At 46.8% G+C, this 20,228-nt stretch overlaps 1 protein-coding gene across 6 annotated transcripts in view; it reads right to left on the bottom strand.

Moving 5' to 3' along the window:
- PHF8 (PHD finger protein 8) overlaps positions 1 to 17,424 on the bottom strand; it is an 86,412-nt gene extending 68,988 nt beyond the window's left edge. For 3 of the 6 annotated variants that reach the window (XM_058658228.1, XM_058658231.1, XM_058658230.1), the window contains exons 1-2: positions 17,406 to 17,424; positions 14,576 to 14,695 (exon numbers count right to left, since the gene is read on the bottom strand). In XM_058658228.1, coding sequence (XP_058514211.1) covers positions 14,576 to 14,695; positions 17,406 to 17,419 — 134 coding nt within the window. In that variant the 5' untranslated portion in view covers positions 17,420 to 17,424. Of the gene's footprint in view, positions 1 to 14,575; positions 14,772 to 15,925; positions 16,562 to 17,405 lie in introns of those variants that run through there. The other 3 variants (XM_004598306.2, XM_058658229.1, XM_058658232.1) reach the window with 3 other exon arrangements.
- Between the last annotated feature and the right edge of the window lie 2,804 nt (positions 17,425 to 20,228).

Here is a 20,228-nt window from a genome sequence, read left to right as displayed (position 1 = left end):
GAAAAGCCACTGTTCCTGCTAGGACAGGAGATGAACTGAGTAGGGCTGGCTCATGGACCCACCAGTATGCACAAGATCTGGTATTTGAAGGGTTCTGATGGAGGAGCCTGAGCAACTCCTCTGACAGGACACAGTCCCTGCAGGCAAGTGCAAGAAGCATGATAGGAAACAGCCCAGAACACGCCATGGGAAGTTTCCCACTGGCATACATTTGGCACAGGTCTGGGGCAGACCAGGCTGAACCAGTTCACATCACTCACTGGCGAATTCGAGCACCAGAACAGAGTGTGGGTCGAGCCAGATTTGGTCACAACAAAAACCAGTGCCCATTACAGAATGCCATGGTGAAGTGACCTGTACCGGATGTGACTGCAGCGCACAGGGAGGGAGGGGGCGGAGCTGGCAGGAGGAATTGGGGGGGCCCTGCTGGACAGCTACTCCCACTGGAGAGCGTGAGCTGGGATGGGGGCAGACCAGACTGTGGGCCTCAGGTGGACTAGATCAGGGAAAAGCCAGGCTGGGCTGATGATTGTTCCTACTGGTGCAAACAAAAATTAAGAGTGGGTGAGGGTTGGTTGGGCTTAGCCACAGCATCAGAAGCTGGCACTGGGGGCTAATTGGGTCAAGTTACACTGCAGAATCACCTAAAGAGTGCATAATCCGGGAGTGGGAGTGGCCTAGAAGGGAAATAGTGGGCTCCTCCCTCTTGGGTTACCACTCCCACTGGAGGGAATGAAAACCAGGACAGGGGCTGGGGTGGCTAGACAGAAAGGCAACTAACAGCATCTGTGTGGGCTGCACAGTCGGGCTGGTTGGGTTGAACTAAGCTTCAATACCCATTGACATGTATGAGAGCTGAATGGGATGTGGGACAGACTGGACTAGTCTGATGCACATACTGGCAAACCAGGATAGGGGGCAGGCCTGGTGGGGGTTATTGTGCATCACTCTGACTGGGCTGCAGCTCCCACTGGTTTATGTGAGGGCTGAGTGTGTGCTGGGCAGAGTCAGGCTGGACTGCAACACCCATTGGTTCCAGTGGAAGACAGGGCTGAAAACAGAACCAACCCAGCAACTGCAACCACCAGCTGATCGGGGCAATGGACTGTGCCGGGCCCTGTACTTGCTAGTACACACAAGAATCTGCTCTGGGAACACCTCAGACAGTTCCTTTAGGGATCTCCCCAATCGAACTGCCAGACTCAGAACCCTAACCATGAAGACAGAGGAAAGAACAAGTCAGTCAACTACCTCAGCCATATGTTGGCAGTGAAAAACTGGGCAAACGGAGACTCTAAGGTGGACTATGTCAATCAGGGGATTCTTCAGTGACCTCATCGTCCTTGAAATGGTGAGACCGGCAGCAATTCATAACTGTTGAACTATCAAAACCACTTGAGCAAGACCTTCGGAGCATGCCCCACATCAGGGACCTGGGATGGGTGGGAGACTGGCTGGGGCTTCTCACTTTATCTCCCCCTTTACCCCAGATACATGACCAAAAAAAATGTGGAAATAATAGTCTTACCCACTTTCCTGTAGCCCTTAAACCTTTTTGCCCTAACTATGTAAAGAATGTCAGAAATAAATTTAAAAATATAAAATAAAGAAAGGGAGATAAATAAACATTAAAAAAATAAAACATAATTGATCTTGTCAAGCCATGCTTTAAAAGCCCTCACAGGGCCTCCTATTTTTCTGAAGATCTTCATCTGCTGGTTCACTCCAAAGAGCCATGCCCACAACAGCCAGGCCAGGTTGAAGCTCAGTTTGAATTCAATCTGCAGCTCATTCATGGTTCCCACTTGGTTGCAGGAACTTGATCAGGCACTTGAGCCATTACTATGCCTCTCAGGATGTGCATTAGTAAGATTCGAACATAAGACACTGCGATATGGGATACGGGTGTCCCAAAGTGGTGTCTTAATCACTGTATCAAATGCCTGCCTTTGGTCCTAAGCATTGTGAATAAGGGATGCTCAACCTGTAGAGCCAAAATATTTCAACACAGAACCCAAATTTTAAGCTTTTAGATGAGTTACTGACTGAAAAGGACTAAAAAATATTTTATAGGCAACAGTGGTTCTGAGAGAAGGGTTGTAAGTAATCATTTTCCTTATGGTAAATTACATGTTTACTATGGCCCAAAAGATCAAAAGACCTTGTTTCTCTGGGCTCAACTTTTGCCCTTCACACACAGTGAAAGCTATAGTTTATTGAGTCTAACACAAATAAAAAGTGGGATCCTTTTCATTAAAGTTTTTTTCTTTTTTTCCTCGATTTCTCAATTTACTACAGGGCTTTTATTTGCTATTTACTCTCATGCTCCCTGGAGTACAGTGACACTCAAGGGGCAAATTTAGGGCCTCACACACCGCCAGGGGCCCCGCCCATTGACTCAGTGTACAAGGTATATGCACATGACGCGCACCTGCACCTAAGCCTGGTGCCCCAAATAGCTAGCCTGTTTGGGAAGGCAGCAGCAAGCAAAACCACACAGGACACCAGAGTAGCAAGTGCCTAGCATATGCTTCATGGTCCTATCACATACAAAATGTAACTTCAAAGGTAAAATTATTAGGATTTCAAGATGACACCGCAGAGCATTAACCCTCCTGCACCGCACCGCACCGCACCGCATGTGACTGCAGCGGTCACATATCCCTGGAGCCAGCCCTGTTCTGAAAAACCATCTGCACTGCCCGTGCCATGTTCTTTCTAGCCCTCGGGCTTCACCACAGTGTCTCTCAGCCATGAACAGTTCTCTCTCTCTTGCTCCCATGGTCACCCCCCACACACACACTATTCATTATTTCAGCTCTCAAAAAGCTGACATGCCACCCCACTCATTCCCTTGGTTTCTGTCCTCACTACCTTAGGCGGACATCATATCTTGTTCACCAAAAATCTTCATCTTTTCCATATTCCAGTCTTCTTTTTTAGTTAAGTCAACTCAACAAACATTCATTGAGCTACATAACTCCTCAGCCCAGGGCAGGGGGAGGGCAGAGAGATGAAAACTGGGCTACAGCTGCACTCTCAATAATTATCACCAGGGACCAACAATGACTAATGCTGTTTTGCTCTGGGTGGCTACCTCAGGCAGGAGCACAAATTATTACAGCACCCAGTTTTGAGATTACGAAGTATCCCCAAGATGTACTGCAGAGCCTAGCAAAAAGTAAACAAACACTTGTTAAGTAAATGAGTGTACAAATTCAATCAATATTGATTAAACACCGACACCGACTTCACGAAGTGGACATTCTAGAGGAGGGAGACAGAAAAGTGGAGCCAGGAGTTTCTGAAGTGCTTATAAGGCAAAGAAAGCAAGGTAAACAGGATGGTGAGTGCAAGAGTAAATGTGAAGCTAGCAGCAAAGGAACTACTTCTCAATCTTACTGACTCCAGTACAAGTCACCATTACATAACTGGACCAGTGTTTTTTCTCTACTTTTAGGGACCAGAAACACCTGGAATGCTTGTCAAAATAGATTCCAGGATTGGCCTGTGGCACAATGGCTTAAGCCACTGCCTATAACACTGATATTCCATATCAGAGTGCTGATTAGAGTCCCAGCTGCTCTAGTTCTGATCTAATTCCCTGCTAATGCACCTCTGGGAAAGCAGTGGTGGATAGCCCAAGTGCTTGGGAATCTAACAATCATGTGGGAGACCAGAATGCGGTGCCAGCCACCTGGCTTCGGCCTGGCCCAGCCCCAACCTCTCAGCTTTGGCAGCCATTTACACAGTAAAATAGCAGATGAAAGCTCTTTTTATACCACTCCACCTTTCAATCAATAAATATATCTAATAAAAAATGACACCAATTCCAAAGCATAGCCGATGAGTATCCCTGAGAAGGCACCATGGTGATGGAAAAAACAGCAGAAGGTGTAATAAGCACGATCCCCAAGACTGTGTTGGAACCCTAGGCAGAGGCACACAACTGTGACAAGGCAGCTTGCACATCGGAAACCTGGCCCAGGATCCCGGGTTCTTCCACGGACTACCTTTGTCTTTTGGGGTTAGTCATTTGACCTCTCTAAGCTCCTGCTTTTCCCAGCTTCAAAACATGGAAAATCCTTACTTCCTGTGCTGGCTTTGAGGCTCAAAATATGTCAAGCACAGTCCCTGATACGATAGATACAGAATTCTAGCTATTACCTAGAACATTCATGTAGTAAATAGTTATTGAGTAGTTAATATTTGCCAGTAAGTAATCAAAGGACTATATGCACAGGAACAGGCGTCATGGCACAGCAGGTTAAGCTGCCACCTCAGATACTGTCATCACATACAGAGGTCCACATAAGTCCTGGTTGTTTGGCTTCTGATCCAGCTCTCTGCTAATGCAACTGGATTTTCACACTTACATGGCAGTAATAAAATGGCACTTCTTCCTGCCAAAGAGGTGCATTGTCTTAAGAGGCCTGTATAAATGGAAGGTTTTTTTATTATTTTTTTATATATTTTTACTTTGAATTTTAAAATTGTGATACAATTTCATATAGACTGGGATTTCCCCCCAAACTCCCACCCTCCAACAGATTTTTAAAGGGAAGTTTTAAATAAAAAGCTCATAATATAATGCCTGGACTGTTCAAGGTATAAAGAAAACAATCGTTCATCATAGCAAGAACAAGGAAAATCAAAACTTGAATGAGAAAGAAAAATAAAGTTACGTCCACACTCAGACGACACAGATGTTGGAATTGTCTGAAAAGATATTAAAGGAGCCAATATAAAAACGCTTCAATGTACAATTATGAACAGGTCTGAAACAATTAAATAAAAGTGTCAGCAATAATGAGAAAGTGTCTGCAAATAAAAGATATAAACAAGAACCAAGCGAAACATTCAGATCTGAAAAACAGTAATTTAAAACAAATTTTATTGGATCAGCTGAATAGGCAAAATGAAATCAACAGAAATCAGTAAACTTGACAATAGAACAATAGATGTTAAACAACAGAAAGAAAGTAGACTTCAAAAAAAAAAATTAACAGAGCCTTGGTAATCTATAGGACATGACTTAATCAAACCCCAAAAAGGAAAAGACAAAGGAAAAATCTCCAGAAGTAGTGAAAGAAGCTACATTATTACCTACAAAAGAACAGCAATTTGATTGACAATATATGTCTCATCAAGTCCAAACTGCTGCTGGCAAGGAACACTACCCAGGAGCTACTTCCACGTAGGACAAAAGGAAGTATTTTTCAAGTCCTAAAAGAAAAGAACTAGAAATGCAGGATTCTATTATCAAGTGAAAAGATCCTTCAGGAATTTAAGGGAAATCAAGACATTCTCAGATGAAAGAAAACTACATATTTTTGTTGTTGCTAACAGATCTTACCCTAAAAGAATGTGAAAGAAAATTGTAAACAGAAAAGAAATGATGAAAAGAAATTTGAAATATCAGGAGCAGAAAACAAGGAAAAAGAGTAAAAATGTGAGTAGACAATGCTTCCTTTCTCCTCTTGAGTACTGTAGCTCATGTTTGAGAGTTAAAGCAAAAATTATAGCCCTCTCTGATATGATTCTCAATGTATGGCAGAATACCTATAATAATATAAACAAGAGTACAGAAAAACCTGAGAAATAAAAATTTCATTCTGCAGAAATTTCATCGTGCTTGGAATGGCAAGACTAGCAGAAATTCCCAACAGTTGAATTATCCAAACCACTTGAGCAGTGCCCTCAGAGCATGCCCCACGTCCAGGAACCTGGGGTGGGTGCGACGCCGGGTGGGGCTTCTCCCTTAGCCCAGATACAAAAAAAAATAATGTGGAAACAAGGGTCTTACCCACTTTCCTGTAGCCCTTGACCCTTTGTGCCCCAATCAACTATGCAAAGATTATCAAAATAAAATAATAATTTAAAAAATTCCACTCTTCACTCAAATTGGTATATCGTCAAATGAGTTGACTGTGGTTAAGATACATAACCAATTTAATGCATAGGGCAATTGCTGAAAAATCTGTACAGACACACAAATACATAACAAATAAATACAAAACCATAAAATGGTGTATTAATGCACAGAAAGGCAGAAGGAAACAGTAAAAAGACACAAAAATAAAGCGAAGAAACATACACTATACATTATGTCAAAAACTATAAAAAGAAAGGCGGGTGGAAGGGAGAAAAAGGGTGAGTGGAAGGGAGGAAGAGAATATGTTCTTACAACTCTATAACTATACTGAATCTGTTAAAAAAACTAATTAGAAATATGAAAAATAAAGAAAAATTTTAAATGACAGACTTAAGCCTTAACATACCAATAATTATATTAAGTAAAAAATAATCAAAACACGGGGCCCAGCACAGTGGCCTAGCGGCTAAAGTCCTGTCTTGAACGCACCAGGATCCCATATGGGCACCAGTTCTAATCCCGGCAGCTCCACTTCCCATCCAGCTTACTGCTTGTGGCCTGGGAAAGCAGTCGAGGACGGCCCAAGGCCTTGGGACCCTGAACCCATGTGGGAGACCTGGAGGAGGTTCCTGGCTCCTGGCTTTGGATCGTCGCAGCACCAGCTGTTGCGGTCACTTGGGGAGTGAATCATTGGACAGAAGATCTTCTGTCTCTCCTCCTCTCTGTGTATCTGACTTTCCAACAAAACTTAAAAAAATAAATCTTTTAAAAATTTAATCTAAATACACTGATTAAAAGAGATTAGCAGGCTTTTACAAGAACAGCCAATGGTGATGCAGTCAGTGCAGCAGGAGGCGCTGGGAGGCCCCTGGGGTCCGGGAGCAGCAAACGCCAAGATAGCAGAGCTGTAGGGGCAAGGCAGAGGACATGGAGTGACCGCCTTTAACTAAGCTAGGCCACCAGGTCAAAGACAGGAAAATTAAGTCCCTAGAGGAGACTTATCTCTTCCATCAAGCAGTTGCAAAAGACTGCCTTGTCCTGGTGGAATCCCTCAAGCTTGAGGCTTTCGAGATTCCGCTGGTACAAAAGCAGAACTACCCTGGCCTGCCGGCAAGGTTAAAGGCATCCTTTTTTTTTTTTTTTTTTTTTTGGCCATCAAGGACTAAACTGTCTAAGACAAGCTGTGCAGCAAGTGCTCCAAGAAGGAAACATCCATCTTTCGGCCAAGCCCTCCACTGTGTCCACGCAGAGTGGCTACTGGGAGAGCAAGACTGTTAAGAAGGTGCTGCTGATGGCTGGCATTGATGACTGCTACACATCAGCCAGGGACTGCACTGCCACTCTGGGTAACTTTTGCCAAGGGCACCTTTGATGTCATCTTCAAGACCCACAAGCTATCGCTCTCACTCTGAAAGCAGCCCATGTTTACCAAGCCTTCCTATCAGAAAATCACTGACCAGCTAGCTTGTGCAGACCCACGCCAGAATGTCTGTGCAAGGACTCGGTCCAAACTGCGGTTACAACACAAGGTTTTACACAAGAAGATAAACTGAATTGAGTCTATTTTAAAAAATAAAGTTCAGGGCCCTGCGGCGTGGCCTAGCGGCTAAAGTCCTCACCTTGAACGCCCCGGGATCCCACATGGGCGCCGGTTCTAATCCCGGCAGTTCCACTTCCCATCCAGCTCCCTGCTTGTGGCCTGGGAAAGCAGTCGAGGACGGCCCAATGCTTTGGGACCCTGCACCCGCGTGGGAGACCAGGAAGAGGTTCCAGGTTCCCGGCTTCAGATCGGCGCGCATCAGCCCGTTGCGGCTCACTTGGGGAGTGAAACATCGGACGGAGGATCTTCCTCTCTGTCTCTCCTCCTCTCTGTATATCTGACTTTGTAATAAAAATAAATCTTTAAAAAAAAAAAAAGAAGAAAGAAAGGCACTGTGACTAGCAGGTTAATCTGTGGCTTGCAACACAGGCCCTCCATGTGCATACCAATGCGAATCCAGAATGCTCCAGTTCTGATCCAGCTCCCTGTCAGTGGCCTGGGAAAGAAGCTGAAGATAGCCCAAGTGCTTGGGCCCTTGCCACCCACATGGGAGACCTGGAGGAGGCTTTGGCCTGATCCAGCCCCAGCAATGATACAACCGTAAAGAGGAACAAAGATCCATTACAGTTGGACACTTCCACACCTTCCTCTACACTGAATAACTAGATAGAAAAAGTAAAGCGTAGAGAGAATTCAACAAGCAGTAGTTAAGTAACATTTACAGAACACCTCACCTAACAACAGAGTCCACATTGTTTTCAAGTAACCATGATAAGTTCTATACTGGCCTATAAAACCAATCTCAATAAATGGAACAAAATTAAAACAGTACACATTATATATTCTCTAAGCACTATGGAATCAAACTAGAACTGCATAACATGAATAGGAGCCTCTACAAATACCTGGAACTTATTACTCATTGCCAAGTAAATAATTCATGGATCAAACACCAAGTCTTGGGGAAATTTTAAAAGACATTTAATTATGTGAAACAAAAATACACTAAAATTTGTAGGACACATTTAAACTGGTGCTGAAAGGGAAATTCACGACACTAAATGATTACATTAGAAAAGGCAGGGGCTCGGCAGCGTGGCCTGGTGGCTAAGGTCCTCGCCTTGATCCCATATGGCCGCTGGTTCTAATCCCGGCAGCTCCACTTCCTCTCTGTCTCTCCTCTCAGTATATCTGACTTTGTAATAAAAATAAAATAAATCTTTTAAAAAAAAAGAATTATTAAAAAAAAAAGAAAAGGCAGAAAATATTTCTATTCTTTACATTACTATTGCCTTATATCTTCATAAATACCAATAATTTAATTCATGTGCCATGTGTCTCAAGAGGTAATCTTTGTTCCCGGGATCAATTAAAATACACAAGACTCTACCATGCTTGCTAACATTTAATTTCCTTTATTTACTAAAAATAAAGTGAAATAAAAGCAAAGTGAATTGGAGCCATTGTTGTGGCACAGTAGCTTAAGCCTCCCTCTGTGGTGCCAGCATCCCATTAGCACGCTAATTCAAGTCCTGGCTGTTCCACTCCTAATGTGCTTGAGAAAATAGCTGAACATGGCCCAAGTCCTTGAGCCCTGCACCCACATGGCAGATCTGGAAGAAGTTTCTGGCTCCCGGCTTCAGACCAACCCAACTCCTGTCACTGTAGCCATTTGGGAATAAACCAGCTGATGGAAGATCCATCTCTCCTTCTCTCTCTGTAAATCTGCCTTTGAAATAAAAATAATTAAACCCGATAAAAAAGAAAAACTGGAAAATCTCAAATTAATCATCTGTACCCTCACCGCAAGAAGCTAGATAAAGGGCTGGTGCTGTGGCATAGTAAATTAAGCCACCACCTGCAGCACCAGCAGCCCAAATAGGTGCCAGCTGCTCTACTTCCAATCCAGCTCCTTGCTAAGATGCCTAGGAAATAAGCAGAAAATGGCCCTTGTGGGAGACCCTGAAAGAGCCTGGCTGCTGGCTCCTGGCTTCAGCGTGGCCAGGCTCAGCCACTGCAGCCATTACGGGAGTGAGCCAGGAGATGGGAGAGCTCTGCCTCTCCCTCTCTCTAATTCGGCCTTTCAAATAAAATAACTTTTAAAATAAGAAACTAGATAAAAAGGAGCAAACTAAACTCAAAGCAAGCAGAAGGCAGGATAAAATAAGATGCATAGATCAATGAAACTGAGAACAGAAAGACAAAAGAAAAAGTCAAAGAAACTAAAAGCCTGTTCCTCAAAAAACTGTCAATCAAATATGAAATAATGGAAAATACTGACCAATATAATAAATGGGATAAGGAAAAGACATGAATTTTTAATGCCAGAAATGAAACAAGATATCATCATAGAGGTTGCGGATCCCAAAAGAATAATAAGGGAATACTATGACAATTCCATAAACATAAATTTGACAACTTAAATGGATCAATTCCTTTGAAAACTATAAAGTGCTCCAAGACATTTAATATATAGACACAATTTGAATAGTCCTATAAACATTAAATAGAATTCACAGATTTAAACCTCTCAAAAAGATTAATCAGGCAACCCATTTAGCATTGTGACTAGTACATTAGCTAGTGCTCAGAATAGCTAAACATTTCATTTCAATCGCATAACCCCTCTCAACAAAACTAAGGTTTCACAGAGATAAGATCTTTGGCTAATAATTAACACAGTCAGAATTTTAACCCAGATCTGAATTCAGTACCCCTACATCCAGAGCATAGAATCCATACCACAGCTAACGCCTTAGGGACACATCAACCAATACTTGCTTAATAAGCAGGAAAACTGTAAAGAGAGGTTTTGGCCAAAACACCCAATGCCAATAGATACCTACCAACCAGTTTTAGTCCAAATCACTTCTTATTAAGAAACAGTTTGCTGAATCCCAAGTCTAAGAATTAGCATTTTTAATAATTCCTGGTTGATGGACCATTACCTTGAGAACAACTAGTTACAGCAAGGGTACATGAGTCCATCTCTCCTCCAAAATTAGAAACCATTACAATCCACAGAAGGGGAAGATAGGATAATGCCTTAATCAGTGCCTCACAGGGGCAGGTCCCACTCGCCAGTGTGGTACATCCGCTCTATTTTAACAAGTTCTCCAAATGATCCTGATACACACTTCAGTTTGAGAGTTATAGCTCCGTGTTTTTGAAAACCCAGCCTCAGACAGGAGGACTGAAGCTATCCCACATATTCAAAGCTTTTGAGAACCTGAGCTCTGCAACCAGGCTAACCCAAAGTTCAAATCTACACTCAGAAAGTCACATAACTTCCAAGAGTCCCAGGTTCTCATCAGCTAAAGAACAGATTATCATCTCTAGGGATTTGTGGATTTCAAATGTGTGGGCTTACAAGAACTTTAAAAAGAGATAAAAACATACATAAAATGCACAGGCCTAATATTGTAGCCAACCATGAAAAGTCCGCAGTACACAGTAACTCTCAATTGTACTAAAATATAAACTTAAATGCAGCACAGTGAGTCTGGTGTGTGTGCAGCAATGCACTGAGTAAGCAGTAGCAGCCACCCACCAAAGACCTGATTCTCAGCTAGCTTCCTTGTTCTCCAGCAGCCCATAGAAAGAAGAGACAAAAGGGGGAAAGAGGTTTCCTTCATGCAACAAAAATTAAGGCAGTTAACTTGTGTAAGGGTGTTAACAGAAACACACATTTAACCATACAAGTGTAGTTAAACAGGGGCATGACACCTAAGCTCATTTTCATATTTGTAAATTCAGAACTATTTTTTAAATCTTTATTTATTTCAAAGGCAGCAATATCGAAGGAGAGACAGAGAGATAGAGGTCTTCCATCTCCTGGTTCACTTCCCAAGTAGCTGTAACAGCCAGGAGCCCAGAACTCTATCTAGGTCTCCCTTAGGGTTGGCAGGGGCCCAAGCACTTAAGCCATCGTCCACTGCTTTTCCAGGGACATTAGCAGGAAGCAGGATCAGAAGTAGAGCAGCCAGGAATTGAAACAGTGACCCAATGAAATGCCAATATTGTAGGTGCTGGCTTAATCCCTTATGCCACAACACTGATCCCAGATTTAGAATTCCTAAATTCCGAAAGGACCCCAGTACTGCTCTGTATAAATGTCAAGTGTCTACTATTCAGTTTTGACCACAATGCTTTTATTTTTGTTTTAACCAACAGGAATATCAAGATATAAAACATTTTTCAGATTCCCAAAGTTTACTCACATATTATCATTTATAATAGTAAAAAGCACAATCGTCAGTCTGAAGCATTGGCATCGCATGTGGGTGCCAGTTCACGTGCCAGCTACTCCAACTTCCCATCCAGCTCCCAGCTTATGGCCTGGGAAAGCAGAAAATGGCTCAAAAGTCCTTGGGCACCTGCATGCATGTGGGAGACCTGGAGGAAACTCCTTGCTCTTGGCTTTGGATCAACTCAGTTCCTAACTTTGCGGCCACTTAGGCAGTGAACCAGCGGATGAAGGGCCAGCTACTCCCTGCAATGCTGGCATCCAGTAAGAGTGCCACTTGGAGTCCCGACTGCTGTTCTCAATCCAGCTCACTGCTAATGAGTCTGGGAAAGCAGCGCGGGATGGCTCAAGATTTCAGTCCCATGCACCAATGTGGGAGGCGCACATGGGGTTCCTGGATCCTGACTTGGGACTGGACCAGCCCCTGCTGTTGGAGACCTTAAAAGAGTGAACCAGTACATAGAAGATATTCTCTCCTTCCCCTATCTTTCTTCCCCCTTCCTCCTACCCTCCCTCCCCCTCTACCTGCAACTCTGCCTTTCAAATAAATATTTTTTAAATGCAAATAATGCTAAATGTACACCAATTAAGAAAATATCTGAATAACTTGGAACAAATATACATTTTATTATATCGATATAGATATAGATATCATCAGAAATCAGGTTTAGGTGAGTATTTAAACACCTAGCAACAGGAAACCAACAACACCTCTGCACTCAGGGAGCTCCAGCTAGGATGATGAATGACAGACATATTTAAAATTATGATATGATAAAACTACTTATTTTAATAAGCAGACATACAAAATGCAATAGGAACCCAGAGCAAAGAGTTCTCTAACAGAGATGATCTGTGAGCTGTGAAGGGAGGACATTAGTGGGAATAATATGTACAGGACAAAGAGGCAGAAGGCAATCTCAAATCTTCCCAGAACTGTAGGTAGTTCAGTCTTGAGGGGACATAATGAAATGACGGAGCAGGAGTGGCAGGACCCGAGACAGAACAATGAGTTCACAAAAGGTCTGTCTGTTACATAAAGATTACTAAACTGTGTATCTTTCAAGAGGAAATGCTGAAAAGAAGTTTAAACTGAGGAGGACCTTCAAGCAGCACTGGCAACAGCAGGCAGAATCCTGAAAAACATCTTAATCCCCATTTAGCTGCAGAGCAAAGCCAAAGGCCCCACCTTCCAGGTTTGTTCCCTCCGAAATAACCAGAGGAAATAAACAGAACTCTGCACCTGGCACACAGTAAATATTCACAATAAAGTTCAGTTCAATATGAATTGGGATACACGGTGAGGAGCGTGCAGGCAAGCCCTGTTGAGGGCGAGATGTTAGCAGCACCAGCACCTTTAGTTTGCTCTTGGGCATGGTATCAGGGACAGCTACTCCAGAAGGGACTAGTGAAAACTGAAATTCCCAGCATCTTACACACACCGGGAGGGGGCACCAAAGTCTAACCATGCCCCTCCCGGTTATCTTTCCAGAGCTGGGATTTAAATCCCAATAATGAGATAATATTATAGTTTTATTCCACAAATGAACCTCTATGGAATCAGGTGCTTTGGGGCACACCTGCTTAACTTGGGGGACTTCATTAGTGGTTTATTCCTGCTGGGTTTTTTAAGGTCTCTTTCACTTAATTCAATGTAGTTGGATGGTCTCATAGATAAACACGTAAATTCTACGGCATTTCTAGCTCCATGTACTGAGTTTGGGCAAAATGCCTTATATAGTCAGGAGGATGTATTTGATACAGTTTGTAGGAAAAGACAATAAGGCTTAGAGAAGCAAAGGAACTTGCCCAAGGTCACTCTGATAGTAAGTGCAAAGCTGCGACTCCAATCTATGTTTGTTAGATTCCAGTATCTCAAAAATGCAACACATCTCCTCTGCAACCAGTGTCTGCGGCAAAATACAAGTGCTAGAATGCAAAACCCGTACTTTATGGCTAGAGAGGAAGAGGCTTAAAAATTCTTTTAAAAATTTCCGAGGGCCCAGCACATTGGCTCAGTGGATAAATCCTCACCTTGCAAGTGCCACCAGGATCCCATATGGATGCCAGTTAGTGTCCCAGCTGCCCCACTTCCCATCCCGCTCCCTGCTTATGGCCTGGGAAAGCAGCGGAGGTTGGCCCAAGTCCACAGGACAATGCACCAGCGTTGTCCTGGGAGAAGTTCCTGGCTCCTGGCTCCTGGCTCCAGGTTAGCTCAGCTCTGGCCATTTTGGCTATTTGAGGAGTGAACCAGTGGACGCAAGAACTTTGTCTCTGTCTCTCCTTCTCTGTAAATCTGCCTTTCTAATAAAAATAAATAAATCCTTAAAAAAGAAATTTTCAAGGCCCTGGCACAATGGCTCAATTGGCTAATCCTCCCCCTTCAAGCTCCCGGATCCCACCTGGGCTGCTCCACTTCCATACTGCTGCTTGCTTGTGGCCCAGAAGGCGAAAAGGATGGCCACAAGTCCTTGAAAGCCTGCACCCATGTGGGAGACCCAGAAGAGCCTCCTGGCTCCTAGCTTTGGATCAGCTGAGCTCCGGCAACTGCAGCCATTCAGGAAGTGAACCAAAAGATGGAAGATCTTTGTTTCTCCCTGTTTCCCTGTAACTCTGGCTTTCCAATAAAATAAATCCTAAGAATTTTTTTTTTTCGAAAGAATGGAGCAAAGAAATATACCGAGGAAAACAGAGAAAGAAAAGAAACCAGAGATGAATGACTTGCCTAGGGGCCGGTATGCATGCAAGGAGTGTCTGTGTGTTCCCACGGTCATGGTAAGTATTGGTGGTAGTGAGAGAGGTTTTTTTTTTTTTTTTTTTTCTAAGCAGGAATCTAAAACAGCTGAGAAGAGAGACAGTCGGTGCGCCCTGCCGGTCACTGCACCTTGTGCAGCCCGGCCTGCCCTCCCCTTACCTGCCGTGAAACCAGTCCTGGCACATGTCACACTCGATCATGAAGCGGGTCACATCGTAAGGCAGCCGGCAGAGGCAATACACTGGCACTGAGGCCATCTTCGCCCTGCCTGGGAGCGTTCTGCGGAGGGCCAGGGTCGTGATGTCAAGAGGGACAGCAGAGACAGACGGCCGCACGCGTCCTCTCCGGACGGTGGCTGGGCACAAACAACACTTTTTTTTTTTTTTTTTTTTTTTTTTTTTTTACTGAATCAGGTGGTCCCCTCCCCCTGCCCCTCCCCCGTCTCCCCGGTCCCCGCCCCCTCCCCTGCCCCCAGGCTCCTTTCGAGCCCGGAGCGTCCGGCAGCAGCGGCGGCTGCGGCGGCGGTGGTGGTGCTGCTGGCGGTGGCGGCGGCAGCGGGATGCAACCCAGCTGACGCGGCTGTAGGGGGCCCCGGTGGCGGAGTCGGCCCGGCCTATAGAATTTCTTTCACCTGGCAAGAGCGTCGGGTGCTGGAGGCGCCGGGCCGTCCAGGCTCCCCGCCCCCCGCCCCCAAGCTTCCCGGGCCCCCGCAGTCCCTGCTAACTTCTTTCCGGGTTTCAGGATAATGCCTGACGCCTTTGCAGGACGCCTTTTTAATCCCTCCCGGGAACCCTGTCCCCTGGCTCGCTCCCCCACCCCACCCCACCCCCACTCCCCCTAGCTCCTCTCGGGGCTCCGTTTTCTGAGAGAGGGGGAAAAAAACCTATAGAATGAGGCTGGGGGTGCTTCCCGGAAAACCCCTGTCACACACAACATCCTCTGCTACACACACACACACACACAGAGGCAACCTCGAAAAGTCTGCTCGGGTCACTCGAAAATTCTCTCAAAGCCTTCGGGGACAAGGCGGACCAAGACTGGCCAGCCAACTCCAATCACAGTTGTGGGGTCGCCAGAGCGAGTTGAAATGACCCTTGGCGTCCCTGTCCGTTATCACTCCTCTCCCGACCCGTCAGGAGTCGCATCTAACCCGCCACCACACTCACACACACGCACACATACATGAAAGAAATGGTCATTTCAAAACTGATCGCTCGTCCTCAACTTCAACAAATGACAAGGTTCTCGTTGTACCCCTACAACTAAAAAAAAAGAAGAAAGCTCTTTCCCAAACCCTGAAACTGCGTACAATTTCCTCCCTAAAACTAAGCATGGATTGTTTTTCATCGCTTCCAAACTGCTGGCAGGCATCTCCTAAAAGCCCCTTCCCCCTAAAACTAACCAGGGTTTCCACATCTCCCCCTCGACCCAACCCAAACTGACAGGGATCGCTACCTCATCCTAGATCCCCAAACTGACAGGAATAGCGTCGCAGCCCCAGAAACTTACGGGGATCTCCTCACGCCTCCCCCAACTGACAGGAAGCTCCTCACGCCCCAAACCTGACCACAGAACGTCTTCAATCCGGAGCCGTTCAGGGACTCCTCACGCCGGCGGAGCTCGGTGCCAGCGACACCCCGACGGCCGGGCTCGCTCCACGGCGGCGCGGCGCCTCTCTCAACCGAGGCTCGCCGGCCAGTTCCGGGCCCGGCGGCGGCGCGCGCCGAATTCTGGGAGAGACACCGTCAACGCCGCCGCGAAAGCCTCGCTCGCTCCTGCTCCAGCCGCCACCCGCTGGGGGAAGAGGTGCAGCCGCCCGCAGGGGTTCCGGCCGGCTTCCTCCACGCCACTGTCTCCCGTCACAAACACACACACGTACACACACCCCCGGCCCGGCCGCTCGGGGCCTACGGGAGAGCACAAGGCTCAGGCCTAGTCCGCCGCTCGCCCCGCCAACCAGCGAGGTGGTGCAGCCTCTGAACCGGCGGGAGAGAGCAGGGAGCAGAATCAAAGAGGAAGGAGGATGCACCCGTCCCCGGGTCAGAGCAAGACGACCCCAAAAAGTGGCCGGCTTGAAGCCTGGTGTTGGTGGCAGACAATTCAGGATAGTCAATAAAGTTTATTCAAAACAACGAGCAAGTTGGGGAGGAGAAATAGGAGGTAAACAGCAGCCATATTGAGAGTGGCGGCGCAGGCACCGGTAGGCAAGCCGGCCGCCATCTTATGAAGGCCGGGCATGCGAGGTAACCGCGGCGGAGGCGGGGAAGGGGCGTCCGCGGCTCCCGCGTGACGTCATCGGGGGCGGGGAACACCCCCCCACACACACACACACACACACACCCTGAGAAAGGAGGGCGGTGTTGAACTACCTTTGGACCTGCTTGTCCCTTAAAGGTGCCCAATCGCCAAGGAAGACCTTGAGCCAAGAGGCGGGGAAGCCGCCATCTTAGGCGAGGCAGCCGCTTGGCTCCATTTTGAGTGGGGCCAGAGATTTCCTAGCCTTCCTCCTCCTCTGGCCAAACGGAGTGTAGCAGTTCATGCATACACCCGACCCACCCCCCTGCCACCGCCACCAAGAACAACAATCCCTCCCGTCGCCCCAGCCTTCTCCTCCTAGGAGAAGTGGTGAACTCTGTGCCTCCAAACTACAAAATTAATGGGTGGCCATCAACCTGGGTAGTGCCAGAGGCGCCCCTTCATACAACACCTTCAAGGGCCCCAACAGGCCCTTTCCCACGGTCTTCATGTCACTTCCTCTTTACCCAGGGCGGGAAGCTCTGTCATTACCCCTAAATACAGCTTTGGAGGAGCCAAATGGCAGGAAGTCGAGCCCTGCACTTTCTCCCACCCCAGTGTTCCGACCTCAGCACCTTCCCTCACTATTGCTCTGCCTTCAAGCTTCTCACACAATTTTCCAGCTCGCTGTTGAACACTGCTTTTCTTTGGACCCTACTGTTCAGTTCAAAATGGTTCATAGTTATTCATTCACCTCTTTGAAGACATCCTGATCACAGCTGAGACGTGGGATAGAATGATGCTCAACGTGGACGCTTTGAGATGGCTCAAGTCTCCAAAGAGTTCTAGAACTGTATCAAATTCTCTTACTATATCCCCTTCTTAAAGGATTCCAATTTAAACAAAGGAAAATGGGTGAGGGAAGGGGAGGGGCTCCCTCACAGCAGCGCCAGGGGCTCAGGGGCCCTGCATAGTGACAACACCGAGTTAGGTTCTGGAAGTACTTGATGCAATGATTTCTCTCTGCAGTGGAAAAGTACAAGCCAGTGCAGAACAGAAGTTTACGAGTACAAATTTGGAATGGAATATCCAGTTAGAACACAAATACCTCATGCAAACTGTAACATGAAGCTAAGAAACAGCTGGGGGCAGGGACAAAATCTACATGCAAGCAATTTAGGGGAGTGAAACAGCAGATGACAGACCACTCCATGCTTCTCTTTCATGCTGCCTTTCAAATAAGTAGAAATAATTTTTTTAAAGGCTTATTTATTTTTATTGCAAAGTCAGATATACAGAGAGGAGAGACAGAGAGGTAGATCTTCCCTCCGATGATTCACTCCCCAAACGGCTGTAACGGCTGGAGCTGCGCCGATCCAAAGTCAGGAGCCAGGAGCTTCTTCCAGGTCTCCCATACGGGTGCAGGGTCCCAAAGCTTTGGGCCTTCCTTGACTGCTCTCCCAGGCCACAGGCAGGGAGCTGGATGGGAAGTGGAGCTGCCGGGGTTAGAACCGGCACCCATATGGGATCCCGGGCGTGCAAGGCAAGGACCTTAACCATTACACTGTCACGCCTGGCCCAAACAATAAAGGAAATGGCCTCAGAGAGTGCTTGCTGCTGCAAGAAAGACCTCAGGGAGATTGCAAGAATATACAAAATGTCACTATGGGGCCCGGCGGCGTGGCCTAGTGGCTAAAGTCCTCGCCTTGAACGCCCCGGGATCCCATATGGGCGCCGGTTCTAATCCCGGCAGCTCCGCTTCTCATTCAGCTCCCTGCTTGTGGCCTGGGAAAGCAGTCGAGGACGGCCCAATGAATTGGGACCCTGCACCCGCGTGGGAGACCCGGAAGAGGTTCCTGGTTCCTGGCATCGGATTGGCGCGCACTGGCCCATTGCGGCTCACTTGGGGAGTGAATCATAGGATGGAAGATCTTCCTCTCTGTCTCTCCTCCTCTGTATATCTGACTTTGTAATAAAAATAAATCTTTAAAAAAAAGAAAGGAAGAAAATGTCACTATGGGGTAGACGCCATGGCAAGATGGCTGATCCTCTGCCCTGTGCTGCCGGCATCACATGTGAATGTCAGTGTGTGTCCCAGCTGCTCCACTTCCCATCCAGCTCTGCTTGTGGCCTGGGAAAGCAACAGAGGATAACCCAAAGCCCTGGGACCCCGCACCCACATGGGAGACCCAGGGATGCTCCTGGCTTCCAGCTTTAGCCAGCACAGCTTTGGCCATTGCCACCATTTGGGAAATAAACCAGTGGGAGGAAAATCTCTCTGTGTGTTTTACCTTCTCTGTCCTTTTGTAACTCTTTCAAGAAAAATGAATCTTAAAAAAAATTTTTTTTGCTGAAAGAAAAGCTGTTATCAATAAGAAATAGTAACAATTGAAAATGATTGATGTGTGCCCAGACAGTAGCTTAGTGGCTAAAGTCCTTGCCTTGCAAGTACCAGGATCCCATATGGGTGCCAGTTCATGTCCTGCCTGCTCTCCACTTCCCATCTGGCTCCCTGCTTGTGGCCTGGGGAGCAGTGGAGGATGGCCCAAGGCTTTGGGACCATATATGGGAGACCTGGAGGAGGCTCCTGGCTCCTGACTTTGGATCAGCTCAACTCCGGCCATTGAGACCACTTGGAGAGTGAATCAGCAGACGGAAGATCTTTATCTCCATATATCTGTCTTTCCCATAAAAATAAATATTTTTTTCAAAAAGAGAAAAAAGTGGCTGATGGGACTGGCATTTTGGCTACGTTGGCTAATCCACCTACAAGCACCATCATCCCACAAGAGCGCTGGTTCATGTCTCAGCTGCCTACTTTCCATCCAGCTCCCTATGTATGGCCTGGGAAAGCAGTAGAGGATGGCTACAGCTTGAGACCCTGCACCCACTGGGAGATCCAGAAGAAGCTCATGGCTTTGGATGGGCTCAACTCCAGCCATTGCCACCATTTGGGGAGTGAGCCAGCAGATGGAAGTGACCCAGGGCACTGGCCTGAAGGTCCATGGTTTCTTGGTTGGCCTGCAAGTTGTGGTGGTTGTGGAGTCAGTTGAGGGTGTTGCTGGTTTTGGTGTGGACACATGTGGCTTTTTGGTTGTAGTTGTAGGAGGGGTAGCAACAGCTGTGGACTCCACATAGGCAGAAATGGTCATTGTTGGGCGAATCTGGCCAGGAACTGTGGTGCCAGCTTCTGGCATCCAAGTAGGCTGGATGGGGCCCAGAGTTGGGGTCTGAATAATGGCGCCTTGGGTCCGAATGGTGACTGTGGACTTCCTGAGAACAGGGTCCCTGACAGGAGGCACCATGGTCTCTGTGGGAGGAGCAATGACTGGGGATGTTGGGGTGGGCACAATACGGGATGGTGGCTCCTGGATGGCTGTGGTTGGAGGCCAATGGCAGTAACAGGGGTGGGTGTGGCATGGATCTGCCATTGGACACGTTTGGGGAGAGGCGGCTTCTTATTAGCAATGTGCCAGCCCACCACAGGGTAGCCGAGCTGGGCAGACATGGTGCCCTCCCTGGCAGGGACTTCCACACCACGGATGTCAGGCACGCTGTTCTGGTTAATGAGCAGCCC

The sequence above is a fragment of the Ochotona princeps genome, chromosome X (assembly GCF_030435755.1).
Source record: "Ochotona princeps isolate mOchPri1 chromosome X, mOchPri1.hap1, whole genome shotgun sequence".
NCBI classification, from domain to species: domain Eukaryota; kingdom Metazoa; phylum Chordata; class Mammalia; order Lagomorpha; family Ochotonidae; genus Ochotona; species Ochotona princeps.
This window is presented reverse-complemented; position numbering and strand designations above follow the sequence as displayed.